Below are 20,729 nucleotides of genomic sequence, written 5' to 3' on the forward strand. Positions count from 1 at the left end.
GTAAAATATTCTATTATATTTACAAGCTTTTATAAAAAAACATAAAAAAGAATTATTTTATATAAGAATTTTATGCAACGCCTCCTTTCACAAACCAGACCAGCATCAAGGAGGACGACTTTACAAATTATCGCTCTACAGATGACTGCTAGCCATAACCACCACAATTAAGTGACAAGTCGTTTAAATGTTAACCATCATAAATTTAGACGACTTATCGTTTTTCTTCTACTTTTGATGACTTGTCGTCTCGTGCTTCATTCAGACAAAAAATAAATAAACAGAAAAAATAATAAATAGGAGAAAGAACGTCGTAAGCCACCCTTTCCTATTACTCCACTGAATCATGGCTTCTTTTTCGAGCCCAAATGGGAAAGAAATGCAAAACCCTTCAAAACCCTAATCCCAAATCGCACAATATCCACCATATCCTCATGATTCCAAGGTGAAGTTCAAAACTTTTATTTACTTCTTTTTTTCACGTTATTTAGTATTATAGCATTTTTATTTACTTAATTATGATTTTGAAATCTCATTTTTCTTAACCTTAATTGTTATTGTGTGATTAGGAGGTGGTTATAATAATAATTATTATAATTTTTAATAAGATAATGACACAGCCATCAGTAATACTTGCCACTGCTAGTTATGATCACACTATCAGATTTTGGGAGGCAAAAAGTGGCCGCTGTTACCGTACAATCCAATACCCCGATTCGGTAATCACTAAGTTTTTCTCTTTTGTTATAAAGTTTGGATCTTTATCACAAAATATTAGTGGGTTTGCTATAAATTTTCTATCTTTTTTTTTTCGTAGCTAGTAAATTTGCTAATAAATTGTTTTGTTTATTTATACGGTGAATGAAGCAAGTTAATAGGCTTGAGATAACCCCTGATAAGAGATACTTGGCCGCAGCCGGGAATCCACACATTAAGCTGTTTGATGTCAACTCAAATAGTCCTCATCCGGTAATGAAAGTCTTGCCCTTTTTTATAATTAGTTTTTTGTTGTTGAAATATGGATTTTTTTTTTGGTGTTATTGATGCAATATTGTGTTGCATTAACAGGTAATGAGCTATGACTCGCATACGGCAAATGTTATGGCTGTGGGATTTCAGTGTGATGGAAACTGGATGTACTCAGGGTCTGAGGATGGAACAGTGAAAATTTGGGATTTGAGGTAAATCTTGAATGGATGCTATCATGCAGTGTTTTAAAAGGAAATTGTGTTTTTATGCGTGTTTTGGATTTTTTTGGATTTGATTCTTATTTGAAGTTCAACTACAGGGCCCCTGGTTGTCAAAGGGAATATGAAAGTCGTGCGGCCGTCAACACTGTGGTGTTGCACCCAAACCAGGTTAGTTGTGGTGTATCACTTTTAGCCTGTAGGAAGGATAAATTGTTGGAAAGTGAAAGGGATTTTGGAATTGTAGGGTGGTTTTAAATGGAGAATATGATATTAAGACTTGCCATGAATGGGTTTTTATCTTTTCTTTTCTTTTTTAACTGTGAGACACAATGTACCAGCGTGCTTTGTCAGTGGTTGGAAGACCTGCCCCTTGCAAATGCTGATAAAATCAGTTTGTAATAACAGATTTGACAGTCAAGTTTCTTTGTTCTAAATGGCAAGAATCAAGATAATTCATGACCAAAGACCTATGGCATGGATTTTTGGAAGAGAAACTGTCAGATATGATGAGTTTTTTAGTACTTGTTTATATTGTTCAAATTCGGAGTTTAAAATAATTGGCACTATTCTGCAATTTTCTCAACATGTTTATATTGCCTTTTGATCACTTAACCGTCTGTTAGCTATAGAACATGAAAAGATCTTGATTGAACCATGCCTACCATCATTTCTGTGTGATTTGTGTATATTCTTCTAAGAGTCACTTTCTCCAAAAGCATCAGATTGCATATTAGTGTGGTTTTGGTGGTTGGTCTAATCTGTTGTCTGGTTTTGCAGACAGAGCTGATATCTGGAGACCAAAATGGGAACATTCGAGTATGGGATTTGACTGCAAATTCATGCAGTTGTGAATTGGTATTCTTTTATGACTTACATTATCTTATTGGGTTATAATTACAAATGCAGGAACATTTTACACGAGTTACTATTTCCTTTTATTATGATATGTTACACAAAACCTCAAGTGTTTGCTTATACATCTAGATGAGGTAGTTTATGAAAGCAAGTGGATCATTTGTAATGCTTTTGCGTCTATAATGGCATCATAGATTTAAAGGGCTTTCCTCCAGCCTGGGGGCAGAGGGAGCCACTAGCAAAAGCCAAACAGGCACATGGCTGCTCCCTTCTTCCATTAATGTCTTTGAATATTTTTTGCTGCTTGGTGCATTTCTAGATCGTTGTTAGCTAATGATTCATTATTATTATAAATGATATGTGTCCCGAGATGATCATAATGCACCATTGTGTGTATCTAGGTACCCGAGGTGGATACAGCTGTAAGGTCTCTAACAGTTATGTGGGATGGAAGCTTGGTAGTTGCTGCAAATAACCATGGAACATGTTATGTTTGGCGCTTGTTGCGAGGGAACCAGGTAGCCCCTTGATGAATGCAACCATCTGACACTACCTTGTTGCTTAATTTGACTGCATTATCATTTGATGCAGAATGTATTTTCTTGCAGACAATGACCAACTTTGAGCCACTTCATAAGCTACAAGCACATAATAAATACATTCTCAAATGTCTTCTCTCACCTGAATTTTGTGATCCACACAGGTTTATATTTCCTTATTTAATCTTACCATTTTTCTGTTTTTCCTTGTTATATTCTCTGCAGTTTTTCTCGCCTACCTTCTTCTCCCACTTTTCTTGATGGATTTTTAGTTTAATTGTTTCCAATTTTATGCCTGCTAGATATCTGGCCACTGCATCAGCCGATCACACTGTAAAGATATGGAATGTTGATGGTTTTACTTTAGAGAAAACTTTGATAGGTAATTCATCAGATTTTCCTTTGATGCTCATTTTTATCAGGTTTTATACAATAAAAAAAGGTTTTAATCATCTCTGAGATATTCCTTGTTATGTTTCATTTGATCTCCAGGTCACCAACGCTGGGTGTGGGACTGTGTTTTCTCTGTAGATGGTGCATACCTTATAACAGGTACATGGTTTGGTTGTCAAGATGCAATTAATATCTTTTTTGGAATGGAGGCCTAGTGAAGATGCGCCGACCATTTCAATTTTCCCTGCTTGATGCATTTTGTAATACTGTCTCTTGTTCATGCAGCTTCTTCTGATACGACAGCTAGACTTTGGTCCATGTCATCCGGTGAAGACATCAGGGTGTATCAAGGGCATCACAAGGCGACTGTTTGTTGTGCACTCCATGATGGAGCAGAACCCTCTTCAAGTTGAACCTGGAATATCTTTTTTCCACTTTTGGGGTTGGATTTTTTTATCACTCAATGAATATGGCATGATGATAATGCTCGAGTAAAACATCTGCTGCATATATTTCCTGGCATTCATCAAAGTTGTGCTTATTCTCCCTACCCGTTGATTTTCCTTCGAAAATTATAAGATTTCCTCTGTAACATATTTGGGATCATATTGTGTCGCACTCTTCATAGTATTCGGCGACAATAAAATTATTATACTGTTCTTGATTCCCTTTCTGATATCTGAGGACCAAAATAAATGTTTCTTTTTTTATCCTTACGTTGAGCACGGAAAAAAGAACACAGATCGATCTGTACGTCAGCACAGTTCCAAATATATATATATATATATATATATATATATATGAAAGAATTTATCTTAAAATCTAGTTTCTTGTTAGATTATATCTTAGTTATGAGATTTTTTATAAAGAAATTATAATGTTGTAAATTTATTGAAAAGATTATGATATTAGACATAAGCTTCAAAATATGGTTTGTCACTTTTACCTATAATAAACATTTTTTTATTTGTTAAGAAGTGTTTAAGTAAAATTATTTTTACTTTCTCTTTGCACTATTGATTAAAAAAATAATCAATAAATACAAGTGCTTAAGACTTTTGTGTTAGCGACTGAATACAAGCCTATGCAATGAAAAAAATAAGAATTTAAAATTATAGGAAAATTATAAAATCATAATTTTATCTGATTTAATTAATTTTACATTATTTCAATCTAATTTTATCATTTTTTATTTTTTATATGATTTTACACAATAATTTCATGATTTTAACAATCTTGAATATGAAATTTAAACAAAGAAAAAAATATTCCGAGAAAAAAAAAGCACCCTGATAAATTAGCAGCATTCATCTAAATTATACAACACCTTAGTGCCACACTTCAGTAAGGTTTTGAAGTTAAAAATATTAAAAAAATTTACAGTGGAGATCAAATTTCCAGTTTATGCATCAAATCAAAAGATCCAGTACCCATTTTCACAGGCAATCCAAGACACGCCCTAGCAGAAAGACATTTTACTTGAAGATGGTATCGACCTCCCCATGCTTCCAAATTATCGACCTCCCATGCATTGCTGTTTCAATGGGACGCTGTCTCAAAAGACATTTTACTTAAAAGTGATATTGACTCTGATATGCCCCCAATTCGGTTCATTGGACGGTACTCACCGGTATGCTGGAATTTTTTGTTTTTCTCCAGGTTCTATATCAACTCTTCTCTTGGGGTCTTTCCCATAGGAAAGCACTTGATTTTCCTTGCAGCCAGTCACTTGACGCCGTTGAAACTTCCCAGGATTCTGGATACAGAACCGCTTGGCTGTCTTCTGAGCAATCTGATAGAAATGACGCTAAAATTACTCCTCATTTAGCCCAGTCTAACTCGTATTCAAAGCATACTACAAGAATATCAAACCGATATTTCTAAGCGCACTATCTGCTTTACAGATGATGTTATTCCTACAAAAGTACTGAGATCAAAAGCAAGAGATAAACTGTAGCGCTGAGATAAAAGCAAGTGGTAAGAGTGTGATATGATACCCAAGTAGCAATGCATATTGAACTTAGCTTCCTATCTATCTTAACTAATGCTAAGAACAAATCGCATGAAAATGTATGCTAGTGCCTTCATATTTTTTAAGTTTATCGATGAAGGGGTGGAAATCCCACCTTGAAGAAGAAAAACATAAAAGTAAATTTCAGCACCAACAGTGTAGGAAGAAAGAGAGATCAGAAACTAAAGTTTTCGAAGTCAGTTTCCATAAATGGGCAACAGTTGTGAACAAAACAGAAAATTGCAACCTATCATAGAGAAAATTCTTGGTTAGTAGATAGCGTTGGCCCACAAACAAATAGAGTAATAAAATACATTCTACAATGAAAGCTCAAAACTCAATACGAGAACATACCTCAGCCAGCAAAATATGAGGTTCATTGTTGAATTTAACATAGATTTCAAAGTGCAATCCCTTGGCTACCACAAAAATTGCTCTATCAAAGTCCTTTTTAATTCATTTTGATCTACCTTTCTTTCCCTTAGCTTTTAGTTTCTTCTTTTCCATTGTGTTACCCATTAGAAAAGCTAGATTTATTATGGTTTGCTCCAAACAATCTAATTTCTGCTCCTGAGCCCGCGCTATGCCGAAGAGAACCTCCACTCCTGCATCGCAAAGTGGATTACTATCGTCTTTGTTCATCAAAGAGACCAACATGTTCTAATACCAATTGATGCAGCAATAGCGTGGACAGAAGTTATGGTTCTTAAGCCCCAAGGTTACGGACTTAAGCTGCAGATAAATTTAGAGAAAACTCTCTAGTATTTATTAAAAGTCTAAATAATAATCTTCTTAAAAGAATTTAGAGAAAGAGAACAATTATTGAGCATTATATTGAGAAATTAATCAACAAGAAGCAGTAACAGTAAGTGCCAATGCATAACAAAGAATGTGACCCCATTTTCAAGCACATACAAAAAGTCGACATCTCAATACTCGCACAGGCAACGTGACCCTTAACATCAATAAAACTGAAGCCACAAAACTGAGCATTAAATGCAATATCAACAACCGAATGAGTTTCTGAGACTTACGGCTCGTCCCCTTGTGGCCCCATTGCTGGATCATTTAACCCACCAGGCACAGGTTTGTCTAAATTATCAAGCAATCTTGGAATGGAGGTGACGGGGAAGGAGATGATAGAGTGACGGAGCAGTGAGAAAAAGACGGCGCCGATGAAGTTATTTTGGGGAAGGGCTTAAAGAGGGTTTAAGGGAAGCGAGCGTTGTGCTGCCCTGCTTTTCTTTTTTAGCTTCGCAAACAGCGGAAGAAGCAGCAGTAAAGAGGTATTTATTTGTCGGAGGCGACACGACAACGTACCATTGGAATTTTTTAATTTTTTTAGTTTTGGTTGGAAGCTCTTTTAGGCTGGTACTGGATTTGTTGTTGGGCCTTTTCCTAAATTAGGGCTTTCACAAGTTTATTTTTTAAAGGGCTGGAATTTGAAATGGAAATTTCTAGTTAGTCTCGTTTATGGAGGAATAGCTCATCTAGCTCTTGGCCTGCTACGTCACATGTCAGATAGTTTTTTTCTAACCATAAAAAAATATATAAAGATGTTAGTAACCCAAAAAAAAATTTATAACCGCTGTAGAGCTCAGGTTAATGGCTGTTCTATGTTGAAAGCAAAACTTAAATTATCTTCAGGTTAAAAAATAAAAAAATACACAGAACTCAGAATTCGAAAGCTATTTGAATGAGTACTCTATCCTTCCATTATGTTATGGTTGCGAGAAAGTTCTATAAGAAACTAACGTGGTCGGGAAAAGAATCGAGATCCGGAATTGGTCCCGGAATCACACTTTTTGCCATCCATGGAACCGACGAAGATTCTGGCAATGGACAGACTAGATTCATCGTTTGATGTTCTACTTGTATTCTTCAATTGCTCATTAAATTTTGGAACCATGCTCCTCTTTCTCCTAATCCATTGTGGCAGGCTACTCTTCTTTTCCATAAGATCTATGCACTTCTTTTCCCCAATCCTTAGGCTACTTATCTTTTCCATAAGCCACCGCAGTTGGGTTTCCTTATCTACCGAGCTCTTCTTTCTCCTGATCCATTGCGGTCGGCTACTCTTCTTTTCCATAAGCCCTCCTAGTAGGGTTTCCGAATCTTCCGAACCCAAACGATGCCATGTTTTCACAGCAACTGTTATGGTTTCAGCCCTTGATTTTCTTACTCTATGTCGTGGAAAATAACTAACCATAGAACGGAGGTTGTTGACCGGAGAATGGAGATTGGTGTTCTTGTATGAACTCTTAGACGGCCTGCCTCTAGCTCGATGGCTTGTCATGATCTGTGCAAGGGTTTTCCCTGTTCAAATTCGAACAATCTTTTACTTTTATGTTTTCTTTTTTCTATTTGATAATAGTTTTCCAACTGGCTACTATGGTTGTGATTTATAGTAGATTCACAACCCTAATCCTATCGGTTGAGATAAATACCACAGCTTGGAAAAAAAAAAAAAAAAAAGAGGAGTGATTTTAGTCAAAACAAAAACAAGGATGCAATCACAAACAGTGTTTATGACCTTATCACTTCAAAAACTTAGGCGTTGATGGATGTTGATCTTCGAAAAAGAAAAGGTGTAGATCTTAAAAAAAAACTTGGGACGTCTCACCAAGTTTTTAGCTTCTGCAAAAACAGTTATTTTGGTAATGTGGATGGCAAATTCAACTTTAATAAAAAGCAAGTGAGGATATGAACAAAAAACATCCATAAATTGCTTTCCAAAAACTTAGGGCAGATCTCATTTATTGGTGGGACCAGTAATAAAACTTGGGTTTTATTAAAAAGAGAAGCTAAAATACATGGGGTTTTCATTGTAGATATGGATTAAACTAGTAAAATAATGATTTTACTATTGGAAAATCTCTTAGAATGTTATGTTTTTAGGGGTAAAATGGTATTTTCACTCAATCAATTTGACGTTTGATAATTGTTCAGGGGTTTTATTTTATTTTTTTATCATGTTTATGCACAGTAAAATAACTTTGTTATTTTAAAAGCAAAAAATCATTTAATTTTGATAAAGAGTCTTTTCAAGTGTTTCACATTCTAATATATAATAAAATTACAAAATTTAACCTTGGAGTTAAAAACAGTAAGGCATTGATACAAGGGTATCATTGTTTTTTCAAATTGTTTTATGTAATTTCTGAGTCTGTCACAGGTGGTATCGTAATTTACCATTTTATTATTATTATTTTAGTTGAAAAAGTTGTTGACATAAGAAAGGTGTCGTGCATTTTAGACGGCGCATGCGTCGTCTCCTGGCAGTTAAAATTATGCTTTTGTCATGTCATTTTATTCTTCATTATGTCCTCTTTCATTATAGGTGACTCGTGTGACCTAAAAATAGTTGGTTTATCACCGGTCACCTTTTTTTTTTTCTTTTCCTTCATTTCTCTTTCCTACCCCTAAAAAAACTAAATCCATCCCTAATTTTTGTTGGTGTTTCATAATCCATCCTCTTAGTTTTGATTTTTTATTTTAGTCCTTTTTTTTGTTAAATTTTTATTTATTTTCAATTTAGTCCTTTGATTCTAATTTGTGTAAATGTTGTTTTTTGATGCGGTCATTCTACTTTTGATTTCTTATTTTTTTTCCTTGGTTTTTTTTGTCAAAGTTCTTATAGTTTTTAATTTGATCCTTCAAAACAAATTTATAATTGCTTTTCAATACTAATAATTTTTATTTTAGTTAGGTCTTTTTTCTTTTGATTTTTTATTTGTTTCCTTTGTCTTTTTGTCAAAAATTTTATGGTTTTTAATTTTATCCTTCAAATCAAGTTTATGATTTTTCTCAATATATAATAATAGTATTTATTTCAATCTGGTCCTTTTCTTTTGATTTTTTATTTGTTTCCTTTGCCTTTTCATCAAAGTTTTTTTATGGGTTTTAGTTTTATCATTCAATTCAAGTTCATGATTTTTTTTATTTTAATAAAAACAATAATAATGTTAATAATAGTGGCAATAATAATAGTTTATTATGATAGTAATGATGGTGATGATGATGATAATTGTGATAGTAATATTTATAATAACAATAATAGTAGTGATGATGATGATGATGATGATCATAGTAACAAGAATGATATTAATGATAGTAGTAGTAGTAGTAGTAGTAGTAGTAGTAGTAGTAGTAGTAGTAATTTATTATGATGATTGTAGTGGTTATGATATCAATAATTATGATGATAATAATAATAGTAATAATAATAATAATAATGCTAGTAATAGTAATGACAGTGATAGGCTTATAGCAATAGTAATAACAAAAAAAATAGTAATATTAGTTGTAGTGGTGGAGATAATAATTATAACAATATTATTAACAATAATAATAATAATAATAATAAGAATAATGGTAACAATGATAATGATGATGATAGTGATTAATTACGATAATATTACTAATAATAATGACGATGATATTACCTATTGATAACAGTAGTGATGGAGATAGTTGTAATGATAGTGACAATAATAACAATAATAATAATAATAACAACAATGATGAGTATAGTAATAGTTATAATAATAATGATGATAATTCATCATTCAATGTTAGATTTGTTAGGAATTGAGTTTCATCACTTTTTCATGTATGTTATTTTCAATATAATATCTTGGATTATTAGTTTGAAAAGTTTATGTGACTCGACGTTCTTTTTTTCTTTTTACCTTAATGTTTTTTTTCTGATTTTATCGTTTAATATTAATTTTTTAAAATAAAATACAGTCATCCATGTTTTTTTAAAACCTATTAAATAAACCCATGCATATTGAATTTGCTCTAATGTATTTTATTAAAATCTCGTGCCACATTTAAAAATTTATCTTCTTGCCAGAGGCTTGATGACTATTTTTTTATTTTTAAAAATATAGTTTAGCCTAATACATAACGCGGGCAAATAAACTAGTTTTGTAACCAAACAATTTAAAATTGTGGTTGACAATTAAAGAAATATTTGTAAATATAGTAGTGTTTAATTTTCAAAATATTTTTCACATAAAATATATTAAAATAATATTTTTTTATTTTTAAAAATTATTTTTAATATTAGTAAATTAAAATAATCTAAAAATATTAAATAAAATAAATAAAATTGATATCAGAACGGACACTAAAAGCAGAAGCAACCTCCCTGCCCTGCCAAACAGGCTGCGACGAAAGGTAAAAATAACAAACTGAATCACGCAAGAAGACAAGGCGTAAAACATTCAACGATTATTTTACAGCACAGAACTACAGGGTTTCACTGCCTTCCATGCTCAGAAGCCAATATATTTTTTGGAATTTAAAATAGAATTCTTCAGTCACTGAAGTTCACGGACTGAATTAATGCAAAGAGATTACTATAGTGTTTGTTTTAACATGTTTTTACTTGAAAATATATCATAATAATACATCAAAACAATATAAAAATATCCAAATAAAAATTCCAATAAAAAAAATTAAAATTTTATCAAAAACACGGAACAACTGCATTGCAGAAGCCAAATGGCACTAAAATATGTGCTGAGTTTGAGTTCCGGACTATCTGAAAATTTTATCAGAAGGTGGGCAAGGGAAAACCTGTAAATGGGTAAACGACTAGCCTAATTTAAGCGGTGATACATACAGGCCATGATCAGTTTGGACACAATCTACACAAAATAACCTATTTGACTAGCAAATAATGAATTGATATGCATACAAACTGTGCTGTTATGAAAGACATTACTATGACTAGTTTAAGATGAAAACTCACTAGGTGAAAAAGCAGGGGAGACACCCATACTACACGTATTATCACAAAACTGACTGCCAATGAGTTGCCAGTGTATGTGAGAATTGACAAACACTCGACTCAGTGTTGTTTGTCATCTCCTGTCTCTGAAGGTTTTCCTTCATTCTTGGTCTTCGCTGGAGCAACCTTGGCGGGTGTTGAACGCTCTGACTGAGAAAACCGAATCAAGATGTGCATTAGGACAGTGACGACGGCCAAACCCGACACTGTAAATGCTATACCCCTCCGTGAGGACAAAAGGGAAGACCATTGAAGGAATTTCAGCGCCCCAAAAATAAGGAGGCATGCCCAAGAGGTAACAACCTGATCACGACAGTCAGTCAAATAATACTCCACGAAAGAACCACCACCACTTGATGCCAGAAGAAAAAAAAAGGTTACATTTGATTTCTAACAAAAAAATATCTCACCACAAGAGACTTCTTTGATCGACCATGATCTTGCAATTCTTGGGCACTGAAGGTGTCGTCAGCCATATGCTTGTCCAGTAATGCATCCTGGTATTACAAATGGAGGCAATGAGGTGCGACAAGCAACAATAATGCAAATAGATGCCACCATATAAATGAGTTGAACACCGGCCTCAAGAACAAATAGCTTTGTAAAGTCTACTATCATTTTCCTTACATTTTAATGTTTCATAAGGATATAATTGCAAAAACAGAATGGATATAATTGCAAAAACAGAAAGGAGCAGCACTGAACAAAACAAGTGAAATAGGTATACCCACCTTGGCCACAAAAATATCTTTACACCACTGTGCAACACTATCATCTGTTTCAGGCAATTCCTTCATCAAATGCCGCTTTATGTGTACGTGCACCTGAAAGAGAGCAAAGTTGAATTGTTTCCATTATATGAATTCGAATATATCTGAATGTGGTCTGACCCTTCAATATCTTAAGCATTCAAAAGTCCAAAGTAATAAGATGCTTTCATCATTATTGAAATATTTTTGGAATGACATGTCAGGACAAATGATCATAAAATGCAAATGAAAGATGTTGGATGCATCCTCACTACACTTCACATACGTATAAATGAACTCAAACAATACATCTAAAGATTATATAATTTGAAAGCTCAAGAATAATTGCAACAAAAACAACTGCAAACCTTTAACAAAAAAGTAAACTGCTTCATGCATCAGTAGAATAAACCTTATGTTATTCTAGAAGCTTACCACAGAAGATTTCCCCTTAAAGAGGTTGAGTATCGTAGGTGGAGGAGAACTTTTTGGGATAGCCAATGTTATATCATATATGGCTGGTACAAATGAACGCATATTACTCACCGCTGAAACAAATCCCTGAAAAACCACACAGATATTCATTACATTCCAAAAGCTGCATGAGGTCAATGGTGCCTAATTGATCCCTAAAAGCAATACATGCAAAGTAAACCACTACTCTACTTTATCCGCTTAACCAATAACTATTTTGAATGTAATAAAGGCAAAGCATGAGGTGTTTGATTGCACAGTGCGAGCTCTTTTCAGTTTTTTACTTGCTTATGAACTAATTAATTAATTTGTTCGGGTTGGGGTCAACAGAAGCCTGCAAATGAAAGGCAAGAAAATGAAAGAACTGAATTCAAAAAACATGCAATGAAAATTTGACCTTCGTACGAGGAATTAAAACATTTCTGGGGATAGGCAGTCCTTGAGAAGCTGCATATTCCTGAGCTGCTAAAAGCTTTGCCTGAGTAAAGCGAGTTCCTTCCACAAAAAGAGCCAGCCAAAATGGACGAGGAAAGTCCTTTAGCCGTTGCAGACCAGACTGCAGATACAAGTTGCAGAAAATTCAAAATGGTATCCACAAGGGTGTACACACCCGCAGAGATACTCAAAAAGATGAGCAAGTTTCTAGAAATATATGTGGTAAAATGTCAAGTGTCTTTACTTTTTATTGTACATGTGTGCTAGAACGTATTTATGCATACCTTTAATGTGTTTTCATCCTTGGCCCAGTTTCTTTCAAGAAAAAGGTATTCAGAAAACCACATTGACCAACCTATCACCTGAAAGGATGAGCACAGAAATTATCCTCTATTTATAAGCATATAAATTATGTCACATGGCAAGTGCAAATATATTTAGTGAATGAGCATTGGCAAGAGAGAGAAGATTGAAGCAGAACCCTAAGGTGCAAATATGTTACATGCCGAAGCCACTTCAACACTGAATCCATAGGATCAAGGATGAACATACATGCTAAATCACAACATTTAATTTTCTTGATCATGCCATGCAAGGAATCGAAGATCAGATCATCAGATGGCACATTTTCTTCTGTGATGACAACAATACTTCTCCTTATGTAACTGATTATATATAACCATAACATGTAGCTTCCTTTAAGACAGGGAAAACTGAATGAAATATTGTATTTACATAACTTCAAAGTCCCAAAAAGTGCACGCTCTTCCATATCCACAGTTTATTAATACATGTCCACCTTTTTGCAAGTGAAAATGCCAATCCAAAGTTTAGGATCACACATGAGAACTGAACTTAATTTTTTCAGCATTAAATTCAAACCCAATATCCAAATGCAAGAATAAACATACCGGAAGAAATTTTGATGATTTTTTCATGACAGCTAACGCACTTCCCAGGCACCCAGAACGCTGTCACATGTAGCCTCAAGAATCAGCTAGCAGTAGAGAATTTGAAAAATAAACACAGACACCAGAAAAATGAAGTTCTCTGCATTGTAGATAGCAATATCCCTTCACGAGTAATGTATTGCATGAACAGTAAAAACACACCGGTGTGAGACATGTGTATAGGTCTTATGCACTTGTTTACCCAGGCGATAAAAATAGTGCAATAGTTTGTATGTCTCTCACACATAAAAAAAGTTGTCACTCTTAAACAACACACCTGAGCCAAAACCCATCCGACAAGCCAATCAATGTCGCTTTTGTGGTTGCATATAAGAAGTGCATGTTCCTTACCTGAAAAAATTAACAGTACGAGCAAACAGATAAGCAACTAAGAAGATCTCTGAAGCAGACAAATACCTGTCCTCTAAAACATATGAAGAACAATAGGCACTCAGCATATCACAGACAGAACAAGCTTAAACTTACCCATCAAACGGAAAGTTTCTGGATCTGTAAACACTTTGATCTGAAGATACAAGGATGCAGATAACCAAAATTAACTTGATAGTGAATAAAATCTAAACATAAATCCAAATATGACAAGCTAGACTCTACAAGCAATCTATCAATCCCATTTCTATGTTCATGCACTATTGAAAAGGCAATTACAGTAACAGAAACCTCACAAACAAGTTCAGAAATGTGCTGAACATGGTCGAAATGACATGTCAAATACTGCAATCGCCAAGGATTTACTTAAGCAACCATTCTTACTACAACGTCCAATACACATACATAGTTATTGAATTCTAATTCTAATTTAAAAACCTTGCAATTTAATTCAATTGATATAACAACAACATGCTTAGAATCAAATGCTCGTAAATGGTTAGAAGAAGAAGAAGAAGAAGAAGAAGAAGAAATAGGTGACTGAGATTTTGTGGGGGTGGGATTAAAAACCTGGACTCCAGCCCACCAATCGAAGATCCAAACGAGTTCGAGCCATAACAATTCCGCTAATTGCCTATTGATTTTTCTGTACGTGCTCTTTGATAAAGGCCGAATAAAAACAAAGCAAATTGCCTGCAACATAATCAAAAGCATCGTTGTCACCTATGTTCTGAATCCTCTAAAACAATCAAGTAATACAAAGGTAAGAGATTCGAAACGGAAAACAGAAATGAAATCTCAAGACAAAGAAACTTGCAAGTTAATATACCTGAATGAGATTAACAATTAAACCTGAGCAAAAAAAGAAAACGCCTAACGGCAAAATAACAAGTGATACAATCGCCATGCCAAACACCTCCACTAATTTTATTTTTAAAAAAAGAAAATAGAGAGATTTGAGAGTGCAGAAAGAGAAGAGAGGAGGTTGTAGGATTTTTTGATTTTTTTGGGTGTGTGAAATGGGGATTAGATGATATGAGAGTGTCAGGATCATTCACTAAGCGCCGGGAGGAAGAGCTTTAAAGGCGATGATTTCTCATTTCAAGTAAATCTTGTAAAGGAAACACAACACCCACGTTATTTCTTTCTCCCTCCCCATCTCCCTCTCCGTATTGGTTTTTCCGTCTTCGGGGAAAAAAAAAAAAAAAACAGAGAGAGAGGGAGAGAGAGACAAATTAATGCGGTTTTTAATTGCGCCTCTCCTCTTGTCGGGTATCACGCTTGGATAATAAGATGCGACCAGAAATTATTTTTTCCTTTTTAGTGAAATTACAAGTAGATATTAAGTTTTTTAAGTAGAAAAAATAAGGATATAAAGTTTTTTTTTAAAATATAAATATTTATTTTAAAATTATTTTAAATACATATTTATTTTATATTTTTATCTTTATTTCTTCAACTATATATTTATATATCTTTATCTTTGTTTTATTTATTTTAAAATATTAATTAAATGTTATCTTAGAAATATTAATACAATATTACCGGATTTGTTAGCAACATATGAAGATTGTGAAGTATGGCAGGCCAAAAAAGTTACTTTTTATCGACTAATATAATCCTACTGTAAAATTTAAAAGTTTAAGTTTACTATTTAGGAAAATTTCATTGAAATCCAATTGTCAACGCCAGTTATAATTATCATAAGCTGATAGAGAAGGGGAAATCATTATTCCCTCACAAAGTGCACTTGAACAGTATTTTATTTTTGTTTTTATAAGGTTTAATTTTATTTTTTAATGAGTTCTTATAATTTTAATTACGAGTTTAAAAAATTAATTTTAAATTTTTTAATAATTATTCGAGTTATTTTTAAAAAAAATTGTTTTTATCATTTGTTTTGACATGATCGTTTTATTAGCTTTGATTCTTTTATTGGAAGATTTTTTTAATTACTGTAGAAGAGATATTTAAATTAAAAACCTCTCAAAATAAAGTGAAAACATTTAATTAAAGCAAGGTGTCTTTAGCATTTCTGGGAGATCATCCTAAGCCTAGGAGTGGTGCGCGATAAGGACGTAATCATGCTGAATAACAACGACCCGTAAATTTTTATTAGCACGCAAAATGACGTCCAGCAATTCGAGGAGTGGTGCGTGGAAATGAAGCTTGTGGTCACTGGTCAGAGGTCAGTGGTCATGTTTGCAACTTGGTAAAATCAACCGAACAAGTGCCTCCAAGACACATTAATTAACTTTAATTAACAAAACACTAAGACAGCAGTTGCTTCCTGTCCTAGTACATAAAATAGTAAAGACAATAAAAATAAAAATAAAAATATAATTGGTTAAAGAAAAATAAACAAAAAATAATTTCAGAATGAATTCATATTCTTAAAAAATATGAGGTATGGAGAGAGAAATCTTCATCAACAATATTTATTATTTTTTAATCATAAAATATCATTATAAAAAACTTTCAATTCTAAAATTGTTCAACTAAGATATGTAATAAAAAAATAATTATTATTATAGTTTTAAAACTCAATCCGGAAGTCAATTCAGGGCAAAGACGAGGTCACTGGTCGAGGCTCGAGTTGACTCGACTCAACTTAAGAATAAAAATGATTATTATCTTAGTTTTAAAATCCGATTCGAGAATTAACTTAAGGCAAGACACTAGTCACGAATGGAGTTGATTGTTGACTCAGGTCAACTTAAAAACAAAAATAGTTATTATGATAGTTTTAAAACTGATCAGGGGTTGACCCGATATAAGGTCTGGGTACGTGTTAAAAGGGTTAACCTGGATCAACCTAAAAAAAATTGTTATTATTATAATTTTAAAATGCCACGAAAATTGGGTCCAATGTTAAACTTAAACATTAGCGTCAAGGAATTAGCAAAAATGCTTGGGCTACAAGAAGAACAGAGACCTTAGGTGGAATTTTGGTGACCATGCATATATATTATATATATAGTCCACATCGGGAGAACAACAGTGAATGGTGATAGTGCTGATTAGTCGTCGTTCGTTATTAAAGAAAACACATTTCCTCTTGGAAAATAAAACAAAATCGATGTTAAAGGAAACAATACTTGTATTTGCATTTATATATATATATATATATATATATATATATGAGGGAAACCTCATGTTATATTAGATTAATTTGTTGATTTTTATACGTTTGAGTTTTTGGTAAGGTTTTCTAAAATACCAGTTACTTCCACTGGCAATCATGAGCAGAACAGAGAACTTGTCCAATATTACTGGGCAAAAGGTAGGAGGAATGCACTTAATATTGGGCGATGGATTATTAAACGCAATGGTCATTGTCAAGAGCAGCAGTCCAGGTAGGAGTGGATCTACTCACTATTACCTAATTATTAATTGTGGTTGAACTAAGAAAGTTGTGGTTTTCCACCTCCTTCACTTCATGTAAACATTAAAGGAGGTGGCCCCTTTTCTTTTTCTTTTTTCTTTTTCTTTTTTCTTTTTCTTTTTTGAAATTCTATCTTCTTTTGATAGAGTATTTTTTGCCTTTTTTTATTTTAATTTCACCTTTAATATTTTTTATAATAATTGAATTTTATTTACGATTACAGAACTCCATTACGAGTATGAAGTTCTGCTTGGAAAACATTTTGAAAAAGAAAATAAGAATGTGAGGTTGCATTCACCATACTAGTTTGTCCACTTCAGAATTCATTATGGACATATAAAAAGATCATTTTATTGATTCAGAATAGGTTGTTATAATTTATTTTGATTTTTTTTTATTTTTTTTATCATATTATTAAATAAAAAATATTTTAAAAAATAAAGTTTTTAAATCTAATGGAGTCCATAATCCGAGTTACGAGATAAAACAGGGAAGCTCGTGTCTCAATATTAAAAAAAAATATTATCTTAAAATTTAAAGTTAAATAATTTTTTAACAGTCGTTTGATTTGTCTTTCGACTCGCTAAGTCGATTGAGTCATGTAGAAACAACTCTCATGTAGATTAATTTTCAATCCAAGTTAGGTAAGGAGCCAAGTTTAGAGGTTTCAAGGTTGACTTACTAGGTGAGGTTTAGTAACAATGTTAAATAGTTTTTTTTTTAAAATCCATTTTTGGTTTGTTTTCTACGAAGTTATGTAGTCTTAAATAAATATTTTAACATTGCTCAATTTTGCTAGAGTCTATTTTTGTTATCATATCATCAATTAAATGTAGTGTTTTTTTTTTAAAAAAAAGTTGTTAAATCCATGGAGTCCATGATCTGGGTTGTAGTTTTGAAAGGTTAAGTCACGAAGTCTAGATTGAACTAATATATCGTCGTCTCAATATTTAAAAACAAAATGTTATCTTGAATTTATTTTACCGTCAAACCACACTTTTTTACCAGGTATCCAGGTTGCTTTTGGAGTCGGCAAATCGACCGGGTCACGTTGAAGAAATTCCTACTCAATTTAATTTTAAATCTGAGCTAAACAAAAAATCAAAATAAAAAAATTTAAAATTAACATGTTAAGTTTAATAATAATAAAAAATAATTCCTCGTAACCTAAATATTTTTTACATTCAATTATTTTTTGATTTGATTTGTAATTTAGCGCTTCCCAAGAAATTAGTACATCTAAAAGATTTGAATTATCTGCAAAGTTTATAATCCAGGCTATAAATTTGATGAATTCAACTTGATTTTTCGATTGAACACACGAAATTATCTGCAAAGTCATCTGGGTTGCCCAACTGTTTTAACCTAACCTAGCAGATCGGCATTGCTCGATCGGGAGGTTTCAACTCTCAACCGATTCTTCAATTAATGTCAACTACTCCCACCGGCTTTTCAGGAAGCATAAATGCATGGATTGTTGTTTCTAATTTCATGCCAAGAATGCATGTGGTCCCAATTGTAGTTTGACCTTCTGCTGACTAAATGGCACGTGTGATTGGTACATCAGAATATTAAAGCCATGATTGGACGACCAAACCCCACGACATCTCCGATTGGGTGGTGTCTTAAATTCAATTTACAATTTCCTTTATTTTATAGAGAAAAACTGTACTTTGAAGCAGGTGTGAAGATGGATGACTTTAAAGCAATTGATGACCAATTTTAGTTAGGCTAGCGCCTACATGCTCTTTTTAATTGGTAGCCAACTAACCGGGTTTTTTTTTTTTTTGTTTTTTCTTCGGAGATCTAAATACTAAAACGATAAATTCAAATTTATCAGGTTTGAAAAATCCCATTAAATAAAACAAGCCCAGATTATTACCTAAATTAATTGGGTCAGTCATTGTTCTTAAACCCAATTAATTTTTAAAAAAATTAATTAGGGTACGGAGAGCACCTATTATTGGGTTCAGGTATTATTTTTCAGGTGCATGCCTAAGATCTTGCTGATCATGTACCCTAGCATCCATGAACTTTGGCATGCGCTTCTAAGCCCAACTTGCTTGAATTTTATAATTTTTTTTTGGGACTTCACAAAAATTTTTAGATATATTTTTGGGATTTTATCATGAATTTTTTAATATTTTATATTAATCTAATACTTATTAGTTTTTAGTGCAATACAATTTAAAATATCACAAAAATAAAATGATTCTTTAATTCATCATTTCTACAAAAAAACAAGATTTATGAGATATAAATACCATATGAATCTTTCAAACTTCAAGTTCACAATCTCTTTATTCTCAATATTGTTAGCATATATATTTTCAGAATCAATCTTTCTAAAATATTATAACATTTTCTCTCTATAAAAAAATATTTACTTAAGTATTTAAGAATTCTCAAATCTATAAAAGATCACCTTGGCTTACCAAACATTATCTCTATGCCACCTTAGTTAAGAATAATAAATTAAGTTGCTAAAATTAAGAAATAACCGATTATTCAACATATAAACATTGCTACTAATTCACTTTGATTTTTTTTTGGCATCTCATCACAATCAATACAAAGAGACTTTTAATTAGAATTTTTTTTAAAAAAAAACGAGTCATATCTAAATCCCAACCAACAAATTTTTATGAAAACTAGTTCCGGAAGGTTTAAGTTGAACACTGGTGTTCTTGTGTTTGCTTAACTAATTTTGCTATGCAAATCCATTTGATTTCTTACCCGTAACAAAAAAAAAGTGTACGAAGCAGTATATATACTATAATAAATAATCATTAACCTATTAATTCTTTTTATAAAAATAAATATTATTATGATAGAGAGTAATATAAAATTATTTTTAAAACTTTATCAACAATTTAAGTTTTTGAATTAAAATGATTTTTAGCATCGTATCGAGCCTTGGACAAGTAGTCATGAGTTAAAATTTCATTACTCTTATTCTAATAAATAAAGATAAGTACAAGATAATTGTGAATTTGTAAAATTTTCAAGTTTAAAGAGTTTTTACTTGAGGGTGTGTGTTATGTTAGAGAGTAAAATAAATTTATAATTCCATAGCTGATTATCAATTCCACACAAATTTCACTTTCCGTCAAAATTTGAACTAAATAATACAATTAATAAAAAAATAATCGACTAATTACCTATTATTTATTCAATTCAAACTTATTCAACCTAAATTAATGCATTTTAATTATTATTAATTTCATAAAAACTAATTTTTTCTAAATTTTCAACTTAACAATAAAATTGACAAAATGTAATTAGTACTCATTAAATTACTTATCATTTTTTCAATTATAACACATTTAAGTTACAAAAGCAAACTCAATTTTATCAAATGAAAAATAAAACCAATTTCTCCTAAATCTCAAACAAACCCTAACATACGAATCATGCATTAATACAATAAAATTATCTAGGAAACAAAGTTGTAATTAAAACACTTAAATATACAAACCAATTACAAGTACTACAAAAAAATTTCAATAAATCAACCTAAAACATAAATGGGTTAAAAAAAAAGACAGGTTTGCTCAC

The 20,729-nt window shown here is 32.2% G+C and overlaps 2 protein-coding genes and 1 long non-coding RNA gene across 4 annotated transcripts; 1 reads left to right on the plus strand and 2 right to left on the minus strand.

The window, feature by feature from the left end:
* The first annotated feature begins 276 nt into the window (after positions 1–276).
* On the plus strand, positions 277–3,653 carry LOC7484003 (target of rapamycin complex subunit LST8). 2 transcript variants are annotated; one of them, XM_002322665.4, is made up of 11 exons: positions 277–445; positions 570–719; positions 868–969; positions 1,069–1,181; positions 1,289–1,358; positions 1,968–2,045; positions 2,447–2,563; positions 2,654–2,748; positions 2,887–2,966; positions 3,077–3,136; positions 3,263–3,653. In XM_002322665.4, exons 2-11 carry the CDS (start codon positions 612–614, stop codon positions 3,388–3,390), a joined length of 951 nt encoding a protein of 316 aa, XP_002322701.1. In that variant the 5' UTR covers positions 277–445; positions 570–611; the 3' UTR covers positions 3,391–3,653. The 2 variants fall into 2 exon arrangements, with proteins under 2 accessions (XP_002322701.1, XP_052303681.1); XM_052447721.1 differs by having other exon boundaries at positions 570–718; positions 864–969.
* Positions 3,654–4,252: 599 nt separating this feature from the next.
* On the minus strand, positions 4,253–7,415 carry LOC112324503 (uncharacterized). Its single transcript, XR_002978380.2, has 2 exons — positions 6,023–7,415; positions 4,253–5,593 (listed from the first exon to the last, which is right to left on the minus strand). It is a non-coding gene; the product is annotated as an uncharacterized LOC112324503 (long non-coding RNA).
* Positions 7,416–10,444: 3,029 nt separating this feature from the next.
* Positions 10,445–15,010, minus strand: LOC7484004 (1-acyl-sn-glycerol-3-phosphate acyltransferase 2). Its single transcript, XM_002323272.4, has 11 exons — positions 14,616–15,010; positions 14,357–14,479; positions 13,883–13,922; positions 13,674–13,747; positions 13,358–13,417; positions 12,731–12,808; positions 12,409–12,567; positions 11,973–12,098; positions 11,520–11,612; positions 11,199–11,285; positions 10,445–11,091 (listed from the first exon to the last, which is right to left on the minus strand). The coding sequence occupies exons 1-11, from the start codon at positions 14,838–14,840 to the stop codon at positions 10,849–10,851; spliced, it is 1,308 nt and encodes a 435-aa protein (XP_002323308.2). The 5' UTR covers positions 14,841–15,010; the 3' UTR covers positions 10,445–10,848.
* Between the last annotated feature and the right edge of the window lie 5,719 nt (positions 15,011–20,729).

Source organism: Populus trichocarpa, chromosome 16 (genome assembly GCF_000002775.5).
Source record: "Populus trichocarpa isolate Nisqually-1 chromosome 16, P.trichocarpa_v4.1, whole genome shotgun sequence".
Classification (NCBI taxonomy): domain Eukaryota; kingdom Viridiplantae; phylum Streptophyta; class Magnoliopsida; order Malpighiales; family Salicaceae; genus Populus; species Populus trichocarpa.